The sequence below is a fragment of the Falco rusticolus genome, chromosome 15 (assembly GCF_015220075.1).
Source record: "Falco rusticolus isolate bFalRus1 chromosome 15, bFalRus1.pri, whole genome shotgun sequence".
NCBI lineage: Eukaryota > Metazoa > Chordata > Aves > Falconiformes > Falconidae > Falco > Falco rusticolus.
In genome coordinates this window covers 21,846,635-21,861,660 of record NC_051201.1, presented here as the reverse complement: position 1 = coordinate 21,861,660, position 15,026 = coordinate 21,846,635, and the positions used below count along the sequence as shown (strand labels likewise).

General features: G+C 49.0%; 1 protein-coding gene across 3 annotated transcripts; it reads left to right on the top strand.

The window, feature by feature from the left end:
- The first annotated feature begins 840 nt into the window (after positions 1–840).
- Positions 841–14,268, top strand: DRC7 (dynein regulatory complex subunit 7). Of its 3 annotated transcripts, none has more exons than XM_037408801.1 (15): positions 841–1,622; positions 2,052–2,226; positions 3,086–3,211; positions 4,391–4,585; positions 4,908–5,069; positions 5,392–5,610; positions 6,332–6,457; positions 7,709–7,781; positions 8,241–8,369; positions 9,205–9,333; positions 9,967–10,193; positions 11,061–11,279; positions 12,368–12,478; positions 13,559–13,669; positions 14,057–14,268. In XM_037408801.1, exons 1-15 carry the CDS (start codon positions 1,498–1,500, stop codon positions 14,057–14,059), a joined length of 2,130 nt encoding a protein of 709 aa, XP_037264698.1. In that variant the 5' UTR covers positions 841–1,497; the 3' UTR covers positions 14,060–14,268. The 3 variants fall into 3 exon arrangements, with proteins under 3 accessions (XP_037264698.1, XP_037264697.1, XP_037264699.1); XM_037408800.1 differs by having other exon boundaries at positions 7,706–7,781; XM_037408802.1 differs by lacking the exon at positions 9,205–9,333 and having other exon boundaries at positions 7,706–7,781.
- The last annotated feature ends 758 nt before the right edge of the window (positions 14,269–15,026 follow it).

The window sequence follows — 15,026 nt, the reverse complement described above, 5'->3', positions numbered from 1 at the left end:
TGTAACGGTTTGTTATGAGATCATTTTGATCTTAGGGAGTTAACCTCCGTGTTAGGATTTTGTTAGCACTTATTGACCAGTGAGGTGTGATCGCTGTGCTGCCTGTTATCCCAGACGGTTACTGGGAGTCCCCGTGCTATAGACCACAGTACCCTTAGTCCTTACCCTGCAGGCCACAACCAGAGCGCCCAGGTTCTAGTGTGTGTAGGATGAGTTACTGGACAGCTTGGCAAGGCCGATATCCAGCCGCCCAACCTGGCAACAAAACGTACTTTTAAGGCATCCTGAAGGGAACTCCCTTCATTATAACACTAAAAATCACGCCCACAGGTCAAGAAGACCCTTGCCCAGGCAAAGACCCTTCCCCTGAGCAAGCCTAGCAACAGGAAAGTGTGACACAGCAAATATTACAGTTATATGCAAATTACTAACCCGTCGTTGCAACTGGGAGTGTACGGCCTTGTAATTTTGTGTCTAAATGTAACGGTGACATTAGACAGGTGTGCTTGATGTGCGGAGACGCCCCCGAGCGCCCAGCGCTGCAATAAGGGAGCGCCTGCTTCTTAATGCTGCGCTGGTGTGACCAGGTTTGGTTCCTGGTTTCGGTGGCACGGGCAGCGCCCGGGAGCGCGGGGGCAGCCCGGGGCCTGTCTGGGGCAGGGGGTCCTTCAGGGACAGGCCGCCGAGGGGCGGTGCAGGGGAGGCCGCAGGCCGCGCCGCCGCCCCCGCGCCGCCCGTGCCGCTGCCGTTGCCGTGGCGGTGAGGCGGTGGGGCGGGGGCAGGCGGCGGGAGGGCCGGGCGGCGGCAGCCGCGGCCTGGCCGTCCTTGAGAGGCGGGGGCCGAAGGGTCGGCGGGGACGGGAGGTTGCCGGGGGGCTGCGGCGACGGGGCGCGGCGCTGGGCCCCTGGAGGACGCGCCCGGCCCGCCAGAGCAAGGCCTGTGCCTCCCTCCCGCGGCCCGCGGGGTCAGCCCGACCGAAGGGAGGGGAAAACAACCAGCTCCCACGCCCCGGAGAGGCGCACACACATCCAGCCCGGCCGCCCGCACCCTCGGGGGCCGCTGACTGCTGCAAAACACCCGCCTCCCCTCAAGGCCGCGGCGCAGCGGCCAGGCCCCGGCAGCCCTTGGCTCTGGCGGGGCCTGGGGGTCCCCGAGCGGCCCGTGGGCCGGCAGCCTCCCGGCGGACGGAGCACACGGCACGGGAGCGGGGGGCACGCTGCCGTCGGAGCGTGGGGATGTGCTGTGCCCCACCGAGCTGCCGTCCTGCCATCTGCCCCGCGCTCGCAGCGCCCAGGCTGTGCAGCCGCTCAGTTACCGAGTGCGGCCCAAAGCCACCTTTAGTGCTTACCCGTTCCTGGCACGCTTCTGCCTGCCTCAGCCATGCTTATGTGCTGAATCCCCGTGGCCAGGATGCCAAGGGTTGGTGTTGCAGTGTGTCTTGGTCCCACCACGTTCACCCTGGTGTGTGCATTTCTGTAGTGCCCCGGACCAGGCAGCATGGAGTTCCAGGATCTGAAGGAGGAAGAGGAGCCAAGAGAAGACGAGCTGAAGGCTTCGGCGATTAGTGATGACTTCCAGAAGAAGGTGTCTCTGGAGCAAGCCTGCATCCCAAGTGATATTGCGTAAGTCACGGGTGTTTGTCAGTTCCTGGGATGAGCAGGGATGGTCCCTTTGAGGTGCACAGGGAGACCACACACATGTGGATGGCACATGTGGTCGCTTTGCACAGGGAAGGGAGTGAGCGGCTTTTGCGTGCCTGGTGTTTGTCCAAGAGTGGGCACATGTGAGTAAGACAAGAGAACTTGCTTCATTGTCCATTCATACCCTGGTGTATCATGACACTATATAAAGATCCCCTGGCCCTCTGGGTATATGTCAGCTTGCCGTTGCTGCACAGAAACTTGTCTCTGTCAAAATCTTGTCCTTGGATACAATCCCTGTTTTTTCCCTGAGAAATAGGGAGCCCCTGCCATGTTTTGATAGTAGGCCATCTTGCCTGAATTGCTCCTGGCTTATTACCTATGTCTCTCTGCCTCCTCCTGCCCTGGAAGTGATTTTGACTGGAGCTCCATTGACACATCCCAGTTACCATCCTCGTACAAGATAAATTCCCCAAAGGAAAAGAAGCTGTTGCATATTGCTGACAGTTTCCTCCAGCGGTACGCTCACCTCCACCCTGACCGCAAGCCGCTCTTCCTCCACCCGGTCAATGAGTGTGGCCTGCAGGTATGGGGTGATGTGGGGCTGGGCCACAGCACCGGGGGCGCTCAGTTTCTGTAGTGCCAAATGCTGGGGAAGGACAGCAGCCCTTCCTGCCCTCCCTCCTGGCCAAGGGTAATGGGAACCCACTTGCAGTGCCCACAGCATCCTGAGCAGGCACACAGCACCCCAGTAACACCCCAGCTGTCTAAATCCACAAGCACGTTGTACCGTGCACGCGGTGGCGGTGTCATGTAGGCTGCAGGCAGCTGACAGCCCTGCGGTGTGATGCTTAGGAAGGACCACAGGTACATAAAGGAAAGTAAAAGAAACACACAAAACGAATAAGGCTCAGGCTCAGGAGTCTGGATTCAGAGTTAGGTCTTATTCTGAACTTCACAGAAGTTGCAGGGAAGGAAGTAAATGTGGAAGTTTGTGGTCTGGTTTTGTTTTAAGTCTGGGTCCAAGCTGCACAACTGTTGTCTGGTTCTGGACTTGATGCTCCCTCAGGTATCTGGAATTGGTACTTTGGGCCAGCTTTCCCTAATTTTTCCTATGTCATTAACATGCAAGACAAAAAGTGCTGGTTTATGTAAAAGCTGGAAAGGGCTGTAGCTGTTTGTCTTGCTTGAAAACTCAGAGAAGAGCTGGCTCACATCTGAGATGAGCTTGATGTTTTAGCCACAGACAAGCAGGTGGCCTCTCAAGCCCATGCAATTTCCATCTCCAAACAGGTGAAGAGGGTTACTGACGCTGTTGATATGCTCTAGGGTGGTTCTGAATGTGAGCTGCAACTTAACATCCAGAGGTGGTCTGAGGCTGGCTTTGGGCGGGAGACTCTGCCAGGCATCTGTCGGCTAACCAAAGTCCTTTTGTTGCACTACAGAAGTTTGTGAGCACAACCGTGAGGCCAACCCTGCTGCCTTATCCAGAACTGTACTACTGGGATGGCTGTGCCAGCTTTGTCTCCGACTACCTCACCATGGTGCCCCTCAAGTCCCCTGTCACACCGGTAAGAAAGGGGCCAGAGTCCCATCAGAAACAGCCACATCCTGGAGGTGACAGAAGGGCCTCTCAGCAGGATGCAATGTGGAAACCCCTGTGGCTGGGATTACAAAGGTCTTTGACCTCCATCATCCCCTGATTACTTAGGCAACCTCCCAGTTTTGCCAGGACCTGTGCACTCTGGAGCTGTAATCCCAGTATGGGAACAGTGTTTACCTGTCCAGCAATTAAGCACCATTTCTACAAGATTTGGCCTGACCCTGCCTCTCGGTCAGCCCAGATGACTAGCTGGTCTACTGTGGGTTGCTATGGCTGGCAAGCTTCCCCTCCGAAGACCGAGACACCTTGGAACAAAGGATCATATAAAGCCTAGGAGATGATGCTTGACCTCAGTGACTGTTCCTGGGGGCTTTAGCCATTTCTATCCCAGTTCTGGGGATATTTGAGCGTGGCTGAAGGGAGGTGTCTGGACTGGAAAGAAGGCAGAGGCAGGGCAAGTTCTGGCCTGTTGTGAGCCAGCTAAAGTGAAGGGAGCATACTCTTTGCTACCAAGGACTGCTGATGCCCTGCAGGGTGCCCCAAACAATCTACAACAGCCCCATGCTGGACAAGTGTGTCCCAAGAGTGCCAGGGTCTCCAGAAGAACTCTGGCACTGTGCGACCACAGAGAATGTCTCTCTATTTGGCAGATGGAAACTGCTCCAGTCACCTAAGGTGATGCCTGAGGTCTGGGAGGAGATTATATAGAATCCCTCTGTAATGCAGTATGTTCAAATTGATCCCTTTGCTTGCTCCCCAGTGAGAGTCAGAAAGGAATGTTTCCTCCTTTGAACTGTAATTGAGCTTATGGGTCTTTTGCTTTGCAGTGCTGCAGACAGACCAGCTAGAGATGGAGGTAAACCCCGCTCCAGAGTTGTGGTTAGCATTCAGCAGATTGATGAGCTTGTTCTGCCCATCTCTCCCTATGGTTAAATTTGTCACCAGATTTGGGGTCAGAATTTCCCCATATCACTTTGGAGGGGACTCGTGGGGTCTGTGGCTTATATAGGAATTTTATATAACAGATTCCCTATGCATGCAGAGCCCAGGGATATGGGCAATGCTTTCTTTATCTCCTGCTGTCTGCCTAGTGCATGTTTCAGCTTCATGAGACGAGCACTGGGAATATGTATCTCTCTCTTTCAAGCCCACTTCACTTTACTCGCCAACCACCATCCTGAAATACCAGCGAGGGAACTGCTTTGACTTCAGCGTGCTGCTGTGCTCCATGCTGATTGGGGCCGGGTATGATGCCTACTGCGTGCATGGGTATGCTAGCCGTGAGATATGCACCCTGGATGAGACTCTGGAGCTGTGCCCACTGCTCAAGAAGCCACAGGAGGTGAGACCTGCAGCGAGTGGGCAGGGAGGAGCCCAGCACGTGTGCTCAGCCTGTTCAGGGAGCTCCAGAATTGAGCTAGGGGGAACAGCTTCAGGTCCAGGCTGGGGTTCAGTCTGTACCAAGCAGGGAGCTTACCAAAGGGATCATTTGAGTGATTTTCCACAGTTCCTTAAGAGGCCTCTTTGGCTTCACAGAATTCCTGCTTACCAGTCAGATACCGCAGTCTGCCAAGGGTTGGGAACCAGGAGGTACCTGTAAGCCATACATTTTCTCCCTTGTCTCGATCTCTGCTGGGCTTCACAGCAATACCCTGCTTTTGCAGAGGCAGGTACCAAAAGAGGAGGAGAAGAAGTCGTCCAGCAAATACAGAATTAAGTTCCCACCAGTCCGACAGAGCCAGTTTGACCTTCAGCAGGAGGCCAAGAAGAAGGCAGAGGCTGAAGCTGCTCAAAAGAAGAAGGAAAGAGAAGAGGGGAAGGTCACGGTGAGTTAGTGAGGGCCACCTCACTGTGAACTCCAGGACCAAGAGCTGAGACACAGGTAATGGGTGACCAAAGAAAGGAGCTCACCACCCTCCACTGTGAAGTATGACACAACCCTGGTCATGGCCATGAGCACTTGGCCTCTGGGAACACGGTGTGTGCTGGCACAGAAATGAGTGAGGTAGTACATACCCAGTACGTTTCTTCTTCAGAAGAAGTGTTAAGGGCCTGGAGATATTTAGAAGTGGGGAGAGGGGAGAATAAGATTGCCCATTGGGTTGGGGTGAAGTGGCAATAATGACTGCTCAGTCTTCTGCACTACAGGAAGTGGAAAAGCCCAGGCGTGACCGTTTGCATGGCTTACGGGTGCACGCATGGGTTTTGGTTCTGTCTGGGAAGAGGGAGGTTCCTGAGACCTTCTTCATCAACCCCTTCACGGGAAGCAGCCACAGCACCAAGGATGAGAGCTTCCTTGGGATCGAGAGCATCTGGAACCACAGGAACTACTGGGTGAACACGCAGGACTGCCGGAGTGGCTGCAAGGTAATGAGCCCTGAAACACCCTGTGCCTGGGAGGGACAGCTGGGATAACCTGAGTCCTGCGGAAGTCCAAGATCAGTGGTGATCCCAGTTTCCATTTCACCATTCCCTGTGTTGGCTCTGGTCATGTTGCTCCGATTCCATAGACTCAGACTACCCCAGGACATCCCAGACCCTGAGCTAGAAAATACAGATCACATCTGTTAAACCCCTACAGCACTAGAATATCAGCTTTTAAGGCTGGCTGGACACTCATTCTCTCAAACAACAGTTTTTAAGGCGAAGGATGTTTTGAGCCTCTCAGGCATGGCTCAGGGCAGGAAAAAAATCTTTATTAGGCCCTTCCCACACCTCAGCTACTCCACAGCTGATACAAAGTCAGGGAGGCAAGGGTGTGAGTTAGCGCAGGTTGACCTTGGGACAGTATGTGCCCCGAGGAAGGAGGCAGAAGCATTTCCAGCAACTTCCTCTCATCTGTGGCAGAGCCACCGTGAGGAAAGGGGTCTGTAGATCTCTAGGCACAGGAGTAGTCTTCAGGGTCCCATCAGCCAGCCAAGGGTCTGATGAGTCACCTCACTGAGATCCAGGGTCTGTCTAGAGTCCTTTAACTCTCTGACACCCAGCCAGGTCCAGAGCACCACAGGTGGGCAGAAGCAGCGTTCAGTTTAATGTCAGGCCCTTGACACTGCGCTTTAGTTAAGTGGATTTCTTCTTTATGGCCTAGGATCTCATCTTTGACTTGAGTAACACTATCTGCTGGGAAATTATGCTTCTGGAGAGCAAGAAGCCTCTTCAGCTGCTTGCAGATTACAAGGAAAATGAGTTACCTGACAGCAACATGGATGACATGGTGAGTTGTCACAGCACTCTCAAAACTAGCAGGCTGCAACAAGGTCTTTTACTATCACATACCAACATACTCTTCATGCCAGTCCCTCTGCTGCCTTCTCCTAGTCTCTTCTCATTCAGGGCACTGCTCTCTCTTCTCTCTGCTTCTTCCTCCTCTCTCTTCCTCGGCCGCTCTCTCTTCCTTGGCTGCCCAACCTCTTAACAGAACCAGCCACAGTTGCACCTTACCTACATCAGCCAACCCACCGCCCCTGAAGCCAGCCCACAGCTGTATGTTACCAATGCTAATTAACCCAGCTTCATTCCTCTATAGTGAGTGACCCAAATGATGGCTCTCATGCAGCAGGGATGTTGTATTGAACTGGTGTGTCCGTACGCCTGCCTATGCCTCCCTGCCTGCTGCCCTCTCCAGGTCAGATCGCTGTTACTCTAGCTAGGTTTCGGTTGGCACTTTTGATTTCTTCTCAATCTTGAATAGATCTGATGCTTCGTAAAGCAGGACCCTAAGTGGTACTTCTGGTGTCCTAAGTAGCTAGGGTTCTCTGCAGGCCTCCCGTGCATTGACCTTTGGGATGGAAGAATTTAAAACAATAAAATCCAAACTGAACATTTTTCTGGTTCCCCTTTCTCTGCTGGTCAGCACTCTGCCCTTCTGGCTGCAAGGTGAAGTTGCCAACCAAATGTTGAAATAATGTATGTACACTAATATACCAAAAATGCTGTGTACTGGAAACAACAAGTGGTATGTTGTCCTGTTGGGAGAGCACAGCATGATAAAGCAGGCATTGCACCAGCACAGCAGGACGGAGGAATGCCAGTAACGGTACGTTCCCTCCTGTTATCTGCTCTTCTCAGCCTGTGCCCATAACCGGGGAGCAAAGTGCCCTCCACTGTCTATATACAATAAGCTGGTCATTAGTTTGAATGGCAATTGTCACCTTCATCCCCTGTCCAGCATGAATGTTAGCCAGGAGAAGACCATTTCATTAGGCTTGAGTAGGGAGGTGCTAGTGAGAGTGTGGGGATGCAATAAAGCTCTCCTTCCTCATAAACTGCAGCGTTTGCTTGCCTCTGTCCTCAGGCTGCGTGTGACTGACACAGTGCTCAGAACTGTGCTAGCATGTTCCCCAGAACCAGCACAGCCTCGCACGAGCTGAGCTCTGATTGCTGCACCACACTCTAGAACCAAAATGCCTCTTGGCACAGTGAGAGAAGCTGCCAAAAATGCAAATCTCTGCTTCTGTTCCAGCAGGAAAGGGAGGAGAAAGACATGAGTTTTGACATTCCACCATCATGGGTAGCTCCAATTCAGCTGTCGCCCAGAGGTATGTATTCTTCCATTGCTCTTTGCTTGACCTTTGCAAACCTTTGCAAACCTTTTAGTGGATTTGGGACATTTCTCTTATTCAGGAGTTCTCCCTTCAGGATGGACAAGGTACAGCGGTGAAGTGTGGTAGCTGAAGGCAGCAACAGCTGTTGGTCTGAGTGCCTGCCCTCAGTGTACTGTCTCATCCTGGGTGGGAACCCCGCTGCAGACACAGGCAGACAGACACGCACGACTGCCCCTGCATTATCAAATACCTGCTTTGGGAGTGAAAAGAGTTATTACACTATTTTAACATTAAAGCATAACAGGCAGGGTCTGAACAGCTTCACTGGCAGCTGAACACAATCAATAAAGGCACAGTTTCCCTTAGAGCATGATCTTCTGCTTCTTGAATTCTTTCTCCTTGGGCTGAGTATAAGGGAGTAAATTCTTCTGACACCTCTCTTGCCCACTGCAGAGTTTGAGACCCGCTATTCCCAGGGGAGGAAGGTGATCCTGTACAAGAAAGCAAAACTGGAGAAATGGGCACCATACCTGAATAGAGATGGGCTGGTGAAGCGCCTCACTGTCTACGCAGACTTAGAACGTAAGAGGAAGGAGTGAACACACTTGACGCAGTGAGCAAACATGGCCCGGGGTGTGCTGATGGGAAGGGGGAGGTGGTCCCCTTTTTGCCAGAGTCTCCCTTGTCCTTTCTCATTCTCCTTTCACATTTGTGGGGGACTTGTCTACCACATCTTCAAACGCTTCATCAGGCCCACTGTCTGTCAAACCCCAGAACTTTCCAGCATTGCTAGGGGATCCTGCAAGAGTCTGGATCTGTTTTAGACCCCAGTGCTGAGGCTGTTTGGTGTTGCAGGTCAGCTGCTTGGATTTTGAGTCTTCAGAGAAAGGAAAGGCTGGTTTGATATGATCCAATAGTATCACTATGCCCACTGGTGTCGACAGGAGCCATAGAAAGGGACAACTACAGACTGTGGATATTTCTGTACTGGAAAGTGTTATTCTTCAAGAGCTGGTCCAGGAAACCGTGCAGATTCCTACTGGACACACAGTGTCCTGTCCTCTGCCAATCTCATTTCCCTTCACTCCTGGCACTATCATTAAGTATTTGGGATAGAATTTCTCTTGCCTAACTGTAGCCATCTGCCATGCCGCTTTCTCCCCCTGAGCTGATTGCTTTAGTCCTTGTTGCTAGAGGGGTGTAAACCCTCTTAAGGTATAATTCATCTACTCAAACATACGTTAGGATCCATCTACAAAACACCCCTGTGTACTGGGCCAATTCCAGTGCCTATACTAGGTCTGCTGCATCTCTATCAGGAGCGCAGGGTGCTTGCACAGACACTGAGAGTTCATCAGGTGACTGTTACCACCTCCAACAGTGATGTACAGTTGTGGAATGGTTTGTCTCCTGCCAGGTACTGAAGTAGTAGAAGGGAGGGAGTGGTTCACAAACCGAGAAGACATGTTGGATAGGAGAGAAGTGAATAAACAAATGCAGCTGACCACAGTGTACTTCAGCCCAGGACGCCTCTTTGGTCTTAAAGGTATTCCAGCTCATCTGGGCAGCCACTGCAGATGATGGGACTTCATGTGAATCCCTTCTGGCAGTGGCAAAGGCACAAAATTGCGGGGGTGGCAAACTTGTGGGATGAATTCCCTAGATAAATAATATGGTCTGTAGTGGAGAGTAGAGAATTGAGTTATGGGCTTCCAGTCCTGGACAGTGCTCCCCTCCAGCATAACAGAAGAAAACCACATCCCTATCACATCTATAGGTTGATATAATTTACCAGTAGAGGTGATAGAAGTAGAAACTTTCTCCTTAGGATTTTGTTTGGTCTCTCAGTGTTGTGTAGCTGGGGGAGAGAAAGTCCTGCATCAGATCTGTTGCTAAAGCAGCATTTCACGCAAAGAGGCTGTGCCTGTTCCTGGTTTGGGAAGAGCAGGGTCCAGGCTCCACTCACTGCTGCCTTACTGTGTAAGAAAGGCAGTGGCCCTGCGAAGCTGTCCTGCTGTCCTGGGCCATGGCATATTGTATGCAGCAGTGAGGAGATAACAGTCCATGCATTTGATTTATTGCCTGCTGAGGAAGGTGAGGCTTCCTCTGGACACACTTGTGTTCACCATACGATGGCTGCTGACTCTGAAAATGTATGCAGTCTCTCTTACGTCCTTAGCTCACACCTATACATCGCTGGAACCTGAGACTGACCGCACGATGGAGTTTTACAGTGAGGCGCGAGCTGATGGCCTCCAGAAACGTCTTGAAAACGCTCGTGAGATGACAGAGTACTTTTTGGGGCGGGATGACTTCCTGCACATCCGGCACATGGAGTTTGGCCAAAGAGAAAAGAACGTACACTTGGCTGGCACCAGTACGGACATCAACTCCCGGCCCATAACGGTATGCCCAAGGCAGGAACAGAGAAATACCTGTCACTGTGATATTTATGTTATGCAAACCATACTGCCTAGAGCTTTAGGTTCACTTTCAGTGGGCACAGCCAAGGCAAAACTCCAGATGTGACCTCCAAGCCTTATTCAACTGCTGTGTCTCACAGTCACTTGCCTGTCAGAGAGCTACAGCGTGACCAGTTGTCACAAAGTGTATTGAGCAGCTAGAATGAAACTAGGAAACTAAGACTTGGAAAATGTCCGAGGAAAGAAAAAATTATGATTTTGGAATGAATTTTTCACAAGACTCAAAACTAGTGAAACGAGTTCATGTTCTAACCCCAAACTAATAACATTTTACATTTCTGATGAAGTGTTCCATCACTCTGATTTGTTACAAGCAGGTACTCTGCCTCTTCCCCTAGTCAGCTCTCAGGAGAGGGAGGAAATCCAACACCTGGCAGTATGGCTCAGACACTTCACCTGCCAAGACAGAGCCATGCCGTGGCCTGCCTTTGGACCAGCACCCAACACGCTCCTTTTTCCTTCCTTATGTTGGGATTGCAGGAAACTGCTGTGCTCCAAAATACCTTGCTTCCTGCGGTTCCTTCAGGCAGGGATGCATCCCAAGCTAACTTTGAGCTTGGACAGCATACTCGGCTCCACAAGTAGGAGACTTCCGTATTGCTTTGAGCAGCTTTCTGCTTTTTTCCTCAGGCATAGGAAAGAACAGTAGGACTAGTGGCCAAGAGATGCTATTGTAGTCCAGGCAGAAGAGCCCAATTTTTACCTTGCGTTTTTACCCACTCTGCAAATTTTGCCCATTTTGTGTTGTCTAACCTTCCATCTCTTTTTTTTTTTTTTAATCCCCCATTAGGAAATCATAGGAGTGTTTCACAGAAATGTAAAAAAGCCTGCTGATGAAGACGTAGCAGAACGTACCTTTCTGATTACAGAGGAGAGAATCCAACTGACGTACCACCTGAAGGATTACTACATTACTGCCTCAACGAAGGAATTCTTCAAAGCAACAAAGAGGAATAGAAGAAGAAATGAAATCTCTGTGACCCCAGAAATTTCGTGCATCACATACCAGGTATGAAGAAAAACTACTTCTATCTTGGAGTTCTTCTAGATCACAAGTCATAAAGGGAAGGTGACATGTCAGTGGAAGAATGACAAGCATAACATATTCCCTGCTGCCCCTCTGCTCCATCTGCACACCTCCCTCACACAGCGCCTCCAGGCTGACAACACAAATGCCCTTGGAGATGCGCTGCCCTTGCTGGAAGTGGCTGGGCACGCAGGACCTAGTGTAGCGTGAAAAGCTTGCTCTAGCCATGCGTGAGGTCATCTTCCCAGACTTGGTCATCAGGCAGTGTAGACACAGCCACTGGGATCTTGCAAGATGCTGCTTGGGCTCAGTCCTGCAGATTCATGGTAGGGAAGCTGAAATTTCCTCTGCTATTCTCCTCTGAAGAAGAGAGAACAGCCGACAGGCAGAGGCAGGCATCCTGGATTCTAGCTCTGTTTCTGCCACGGATTTCTTGGCTCACATTGTTGCTTAAATCTCACAAAGCTTACCTTGCAGACACAGCACAAGATGCTGAGGTTTAATGCATTGCTGACAGATAGACAGCCTTAAAGAAAAGATACTCCAGAAAAGGTGGAGTGCTGTCATTAAGCCACATTCTCTCATTCAGGGCAGGGGGTTTGCTCCACTAACATCATTGATGTGAGTCTGTAACCGGGGGGCAGAAGTCTGCCAGTAAATTCTGTGATGCTGCACAATTCAGTTAGGACAATCAAACAGAATTGCAAACACAGGAATTTTTTTTTTATGTTATGCAATTTTTTTTGTTTTAAGTTTCTATTTCCCATTGGGGATACACAGAGCACAATTGCTGGAATGCCATCCTTTCATCTCTAACCCTGCAAAACCAATTCCAACCATAGAACAGAAACATCAGCAAAGTGCAAGATGTGCTGTCTGGCTCATTACTGATGGATTCAGAATCAAAGTTAAGTCTTAAGAAACTGTTGACCGAGGGTTAGATGTTTAAATGATGGAAGTCGGTGTCACGATATTGGCTTTAGCAGAATTGTGCCAATTGCTATTAGTAGAGTACCTGGTGCTATGCACCCAGAGAGTGCTACTGTCTTTCATGGCTTATCTGCTTCCAGGCAGGGCCCGCTGAGAAAGAGCTGAGTCTGTTCCACCTGTACGATTTGTTGCAGGAGTTAAAAGAGGAAGAGAAACGGCTGAAGCGACAAGTCCGGCAATCTGAAGCAGAGGTAATGGGGAGGTGTCCACACTGTGTCAGAGTTGGTCAGGCATGGAAACAGTTTCAGCTGACTGGTTGCTGTAGCATCCTCAGCATAAACTGTGATAAAAATAAAACTTTGGTGTCACGAAGCTGGTCTTTGTGCTGAATTATCAAGCTTGCAACCCAGACACTGTTCAGTAAAGATGTAGCTTTAACGTATTTATGGCAAGTCCCACACTTTCCAGCTCCTGCTTTTACTCTTTTTTTCTCTGAGAGGAAGACAGTCTCAGAGAGCAAATGACAGCATAGGAATTGGGGCATCTGGAAACATACCTGCTTTTTGCCTGGGAACGAGACCCAAAAAGTACTGAAGTGACTTTTTGTGGGAGCAACTGTAGGGAAACACGTAATAAAAGACACTGCTTGTACTACTAATCACACTGTGACCAGTGTAACAAATCCATGTTCTTAAAAGCATTTGTAATTACTTCATGATAAATACAACCATTCTAGCAGATGGAGGCAAAGCTGGATCCAAAAAAAATGGGAGTTTTTAAAATGTTTTTGTGAGGAAGAGGAAGCCCTGATGGAGCTGGAGAGGGAATGCTCAACTATATTAGCCCTGAATACTAGTAATAATTCTGAACAAGACTGCAAAAGTTCCCCCCCCCCAAAAAAAAACCACAACCAAACACAAAACTTGAAGCTACTTCACAGTGACCTCACAAATTATTTTGCCAAATTTCTGTCTTGATGTATGAACAGACAAATTATTCACATTGCTTGTGCTGTATTTCCTGTTAAGACAAAGAATAAGCCAAAGCCATCAGTGCAGTTTCAAAAGTAGTGGCAAGAGTGTGACTCCAGAAGAGCTTTACGTAACAGATAGTATCAATAATTGTGTTTAAGAATTTGATACAGAGAAGCAGTCTAAAAATAAGACCACTATCAGCTTGATCTATCAGCAGGATATGAACATAACAATCTTCTGTATTTAACCTTATGCTACTGTTCTCGTATGCAGCATCTGCTCTGTTAGCAGGCTGTGTGTAGAAGTACTGTCATTTTGTGAGAAAGCTGAGAGCTCTTTCTCCTGATTTTTTGGAAGGTGTTAGATATTTTGAAGATCTGTGAGGATGAAGAAACCACTGTTAAATTGTCAGTTTCGACTTATAATACAGGAAGGAATGAAAAGAGAAGACAACAGTATGAAGTCATGGTAGGTAGAGCTCATTAATCCCAGTATTTATTACATGTACACAAAGAAATCCAGAGTAAGCTTTTTCTTTCTGAGGAGTTCTCTCTGAAGAGCTTTTAGTATCACTAAAATATATTGGGCCAAATCCCTAGCAGGTGTAAGTCAGCACAGCTTCAGCTGCCTTCCTATGAAAATATAACACGCTTATGCAATGACCTTCTGGAAACACTTGCATCACCAAGAAAGTATTGGTTTATTTTGTTTAGTTAGTTTCTTTGACTGCCTGAGTAGTGCCCAGGGGAGGTCTCCAAGTAACCCCCCAGGAAGTCAGCACTGAAACTATTCTGTAGAATATTCTACTTGATGTCCTGGTGCAGTTTTCCTTTGACATCCCCCTTCTTGTTCTAGTGAAAAGCAGAGAGCCCCAGAGAGACACCTTGCCCTTGAAGAAAAGCCTAGCTGAGCATCTCTGTTATGCCTGACTTCTTATTCCTTCACACCAGACCTGGAATCAGTGCGAAGCTTGTTAGAAACAGCCTGGAGAAAACAGTGAAAGATCTTGCTATATGCCTGCAGTAAACCTTCACAATTATTAGATTCATGGAGATTTAATAAACTTGTTGCGTTCCACTGGCTTTCAACTTTTCTCTTTTCTTTTAAGGCCCATCCTACATTACATCAGTTGTCTTCCCACAGCAATTCCGTGATGTTTTGAGACTGAAGTCTGATGAGACTTTAGCTTTAAGGCCTGCTTAGAACTTGCTACAATTTATGTATACTGTGTTGGCAGGGCTTTTCTTCCCAAACCTGCTCCCTAGCTGCTGACATCGGAGCAGGACTATTTGGGAGTACTGTTAACAAATTTATAATTGATTTTATATGTAGCACAAGCAAATAATTTGAACTTGTGAGTTCACAACTAATTACAAAAATTCCTTGACCTCAATTTGAGCTCTTTACTAACTACAAAACCAGCAAAGACTAATAATCCAATTGACAAACTTTAGATTTTACAACTTTATTTTTCTCTTTGAATATATCTACTTCCTGTTCACAAATATCGTCAGGCAAGGTAAAACGTCAAGAGAAATCTAAAAAGCTTTCCAATCCCATAAATTTTAGTTAGTCAAGTATTTTGGTTAATTCCTCGAGATCCAAAAATGGAAGTTGGTATGTGTGTGCCACGTACTGATACTTATGTAAGTCCCTGCACCTGCTAGGAAGCAATTCCTGATGTTCCCTACAGTACATTAGGCACTGTGGACACCTACAGTGTTCTTCTTCAAGGAACAGCCTCTAATGATCATCTTCAGCTGATTGCACCTGAGGGAAGGCAGAAACTTATTTTGCTGTAATACAGCAGAACAAGGGATGTTAC

Coding starts and splice junctions, on each gene's coding strand:
- DRC7 (XM_037408800.1), top strand. CDS start 1,498: ATGGAGTTCCAGGATCTGAAGGAGGAAGAGGAGCCAAGAGAAGACGAG. Junction 7,782..8,240: donor AATTCAGCTGTCGCCCAGAG/GTATGTATTCTT, acceptor TGCCCACTGCAG/AGTTTGAGACCCGCTATTCC. Junction 8,370..9,204: donor TGTCTACGCAGACTTAGAAC/GTAAGAGGAAGG, acceptor GTCTCCTGCCAG/GTACTGAAGTAGTAGAAGGG.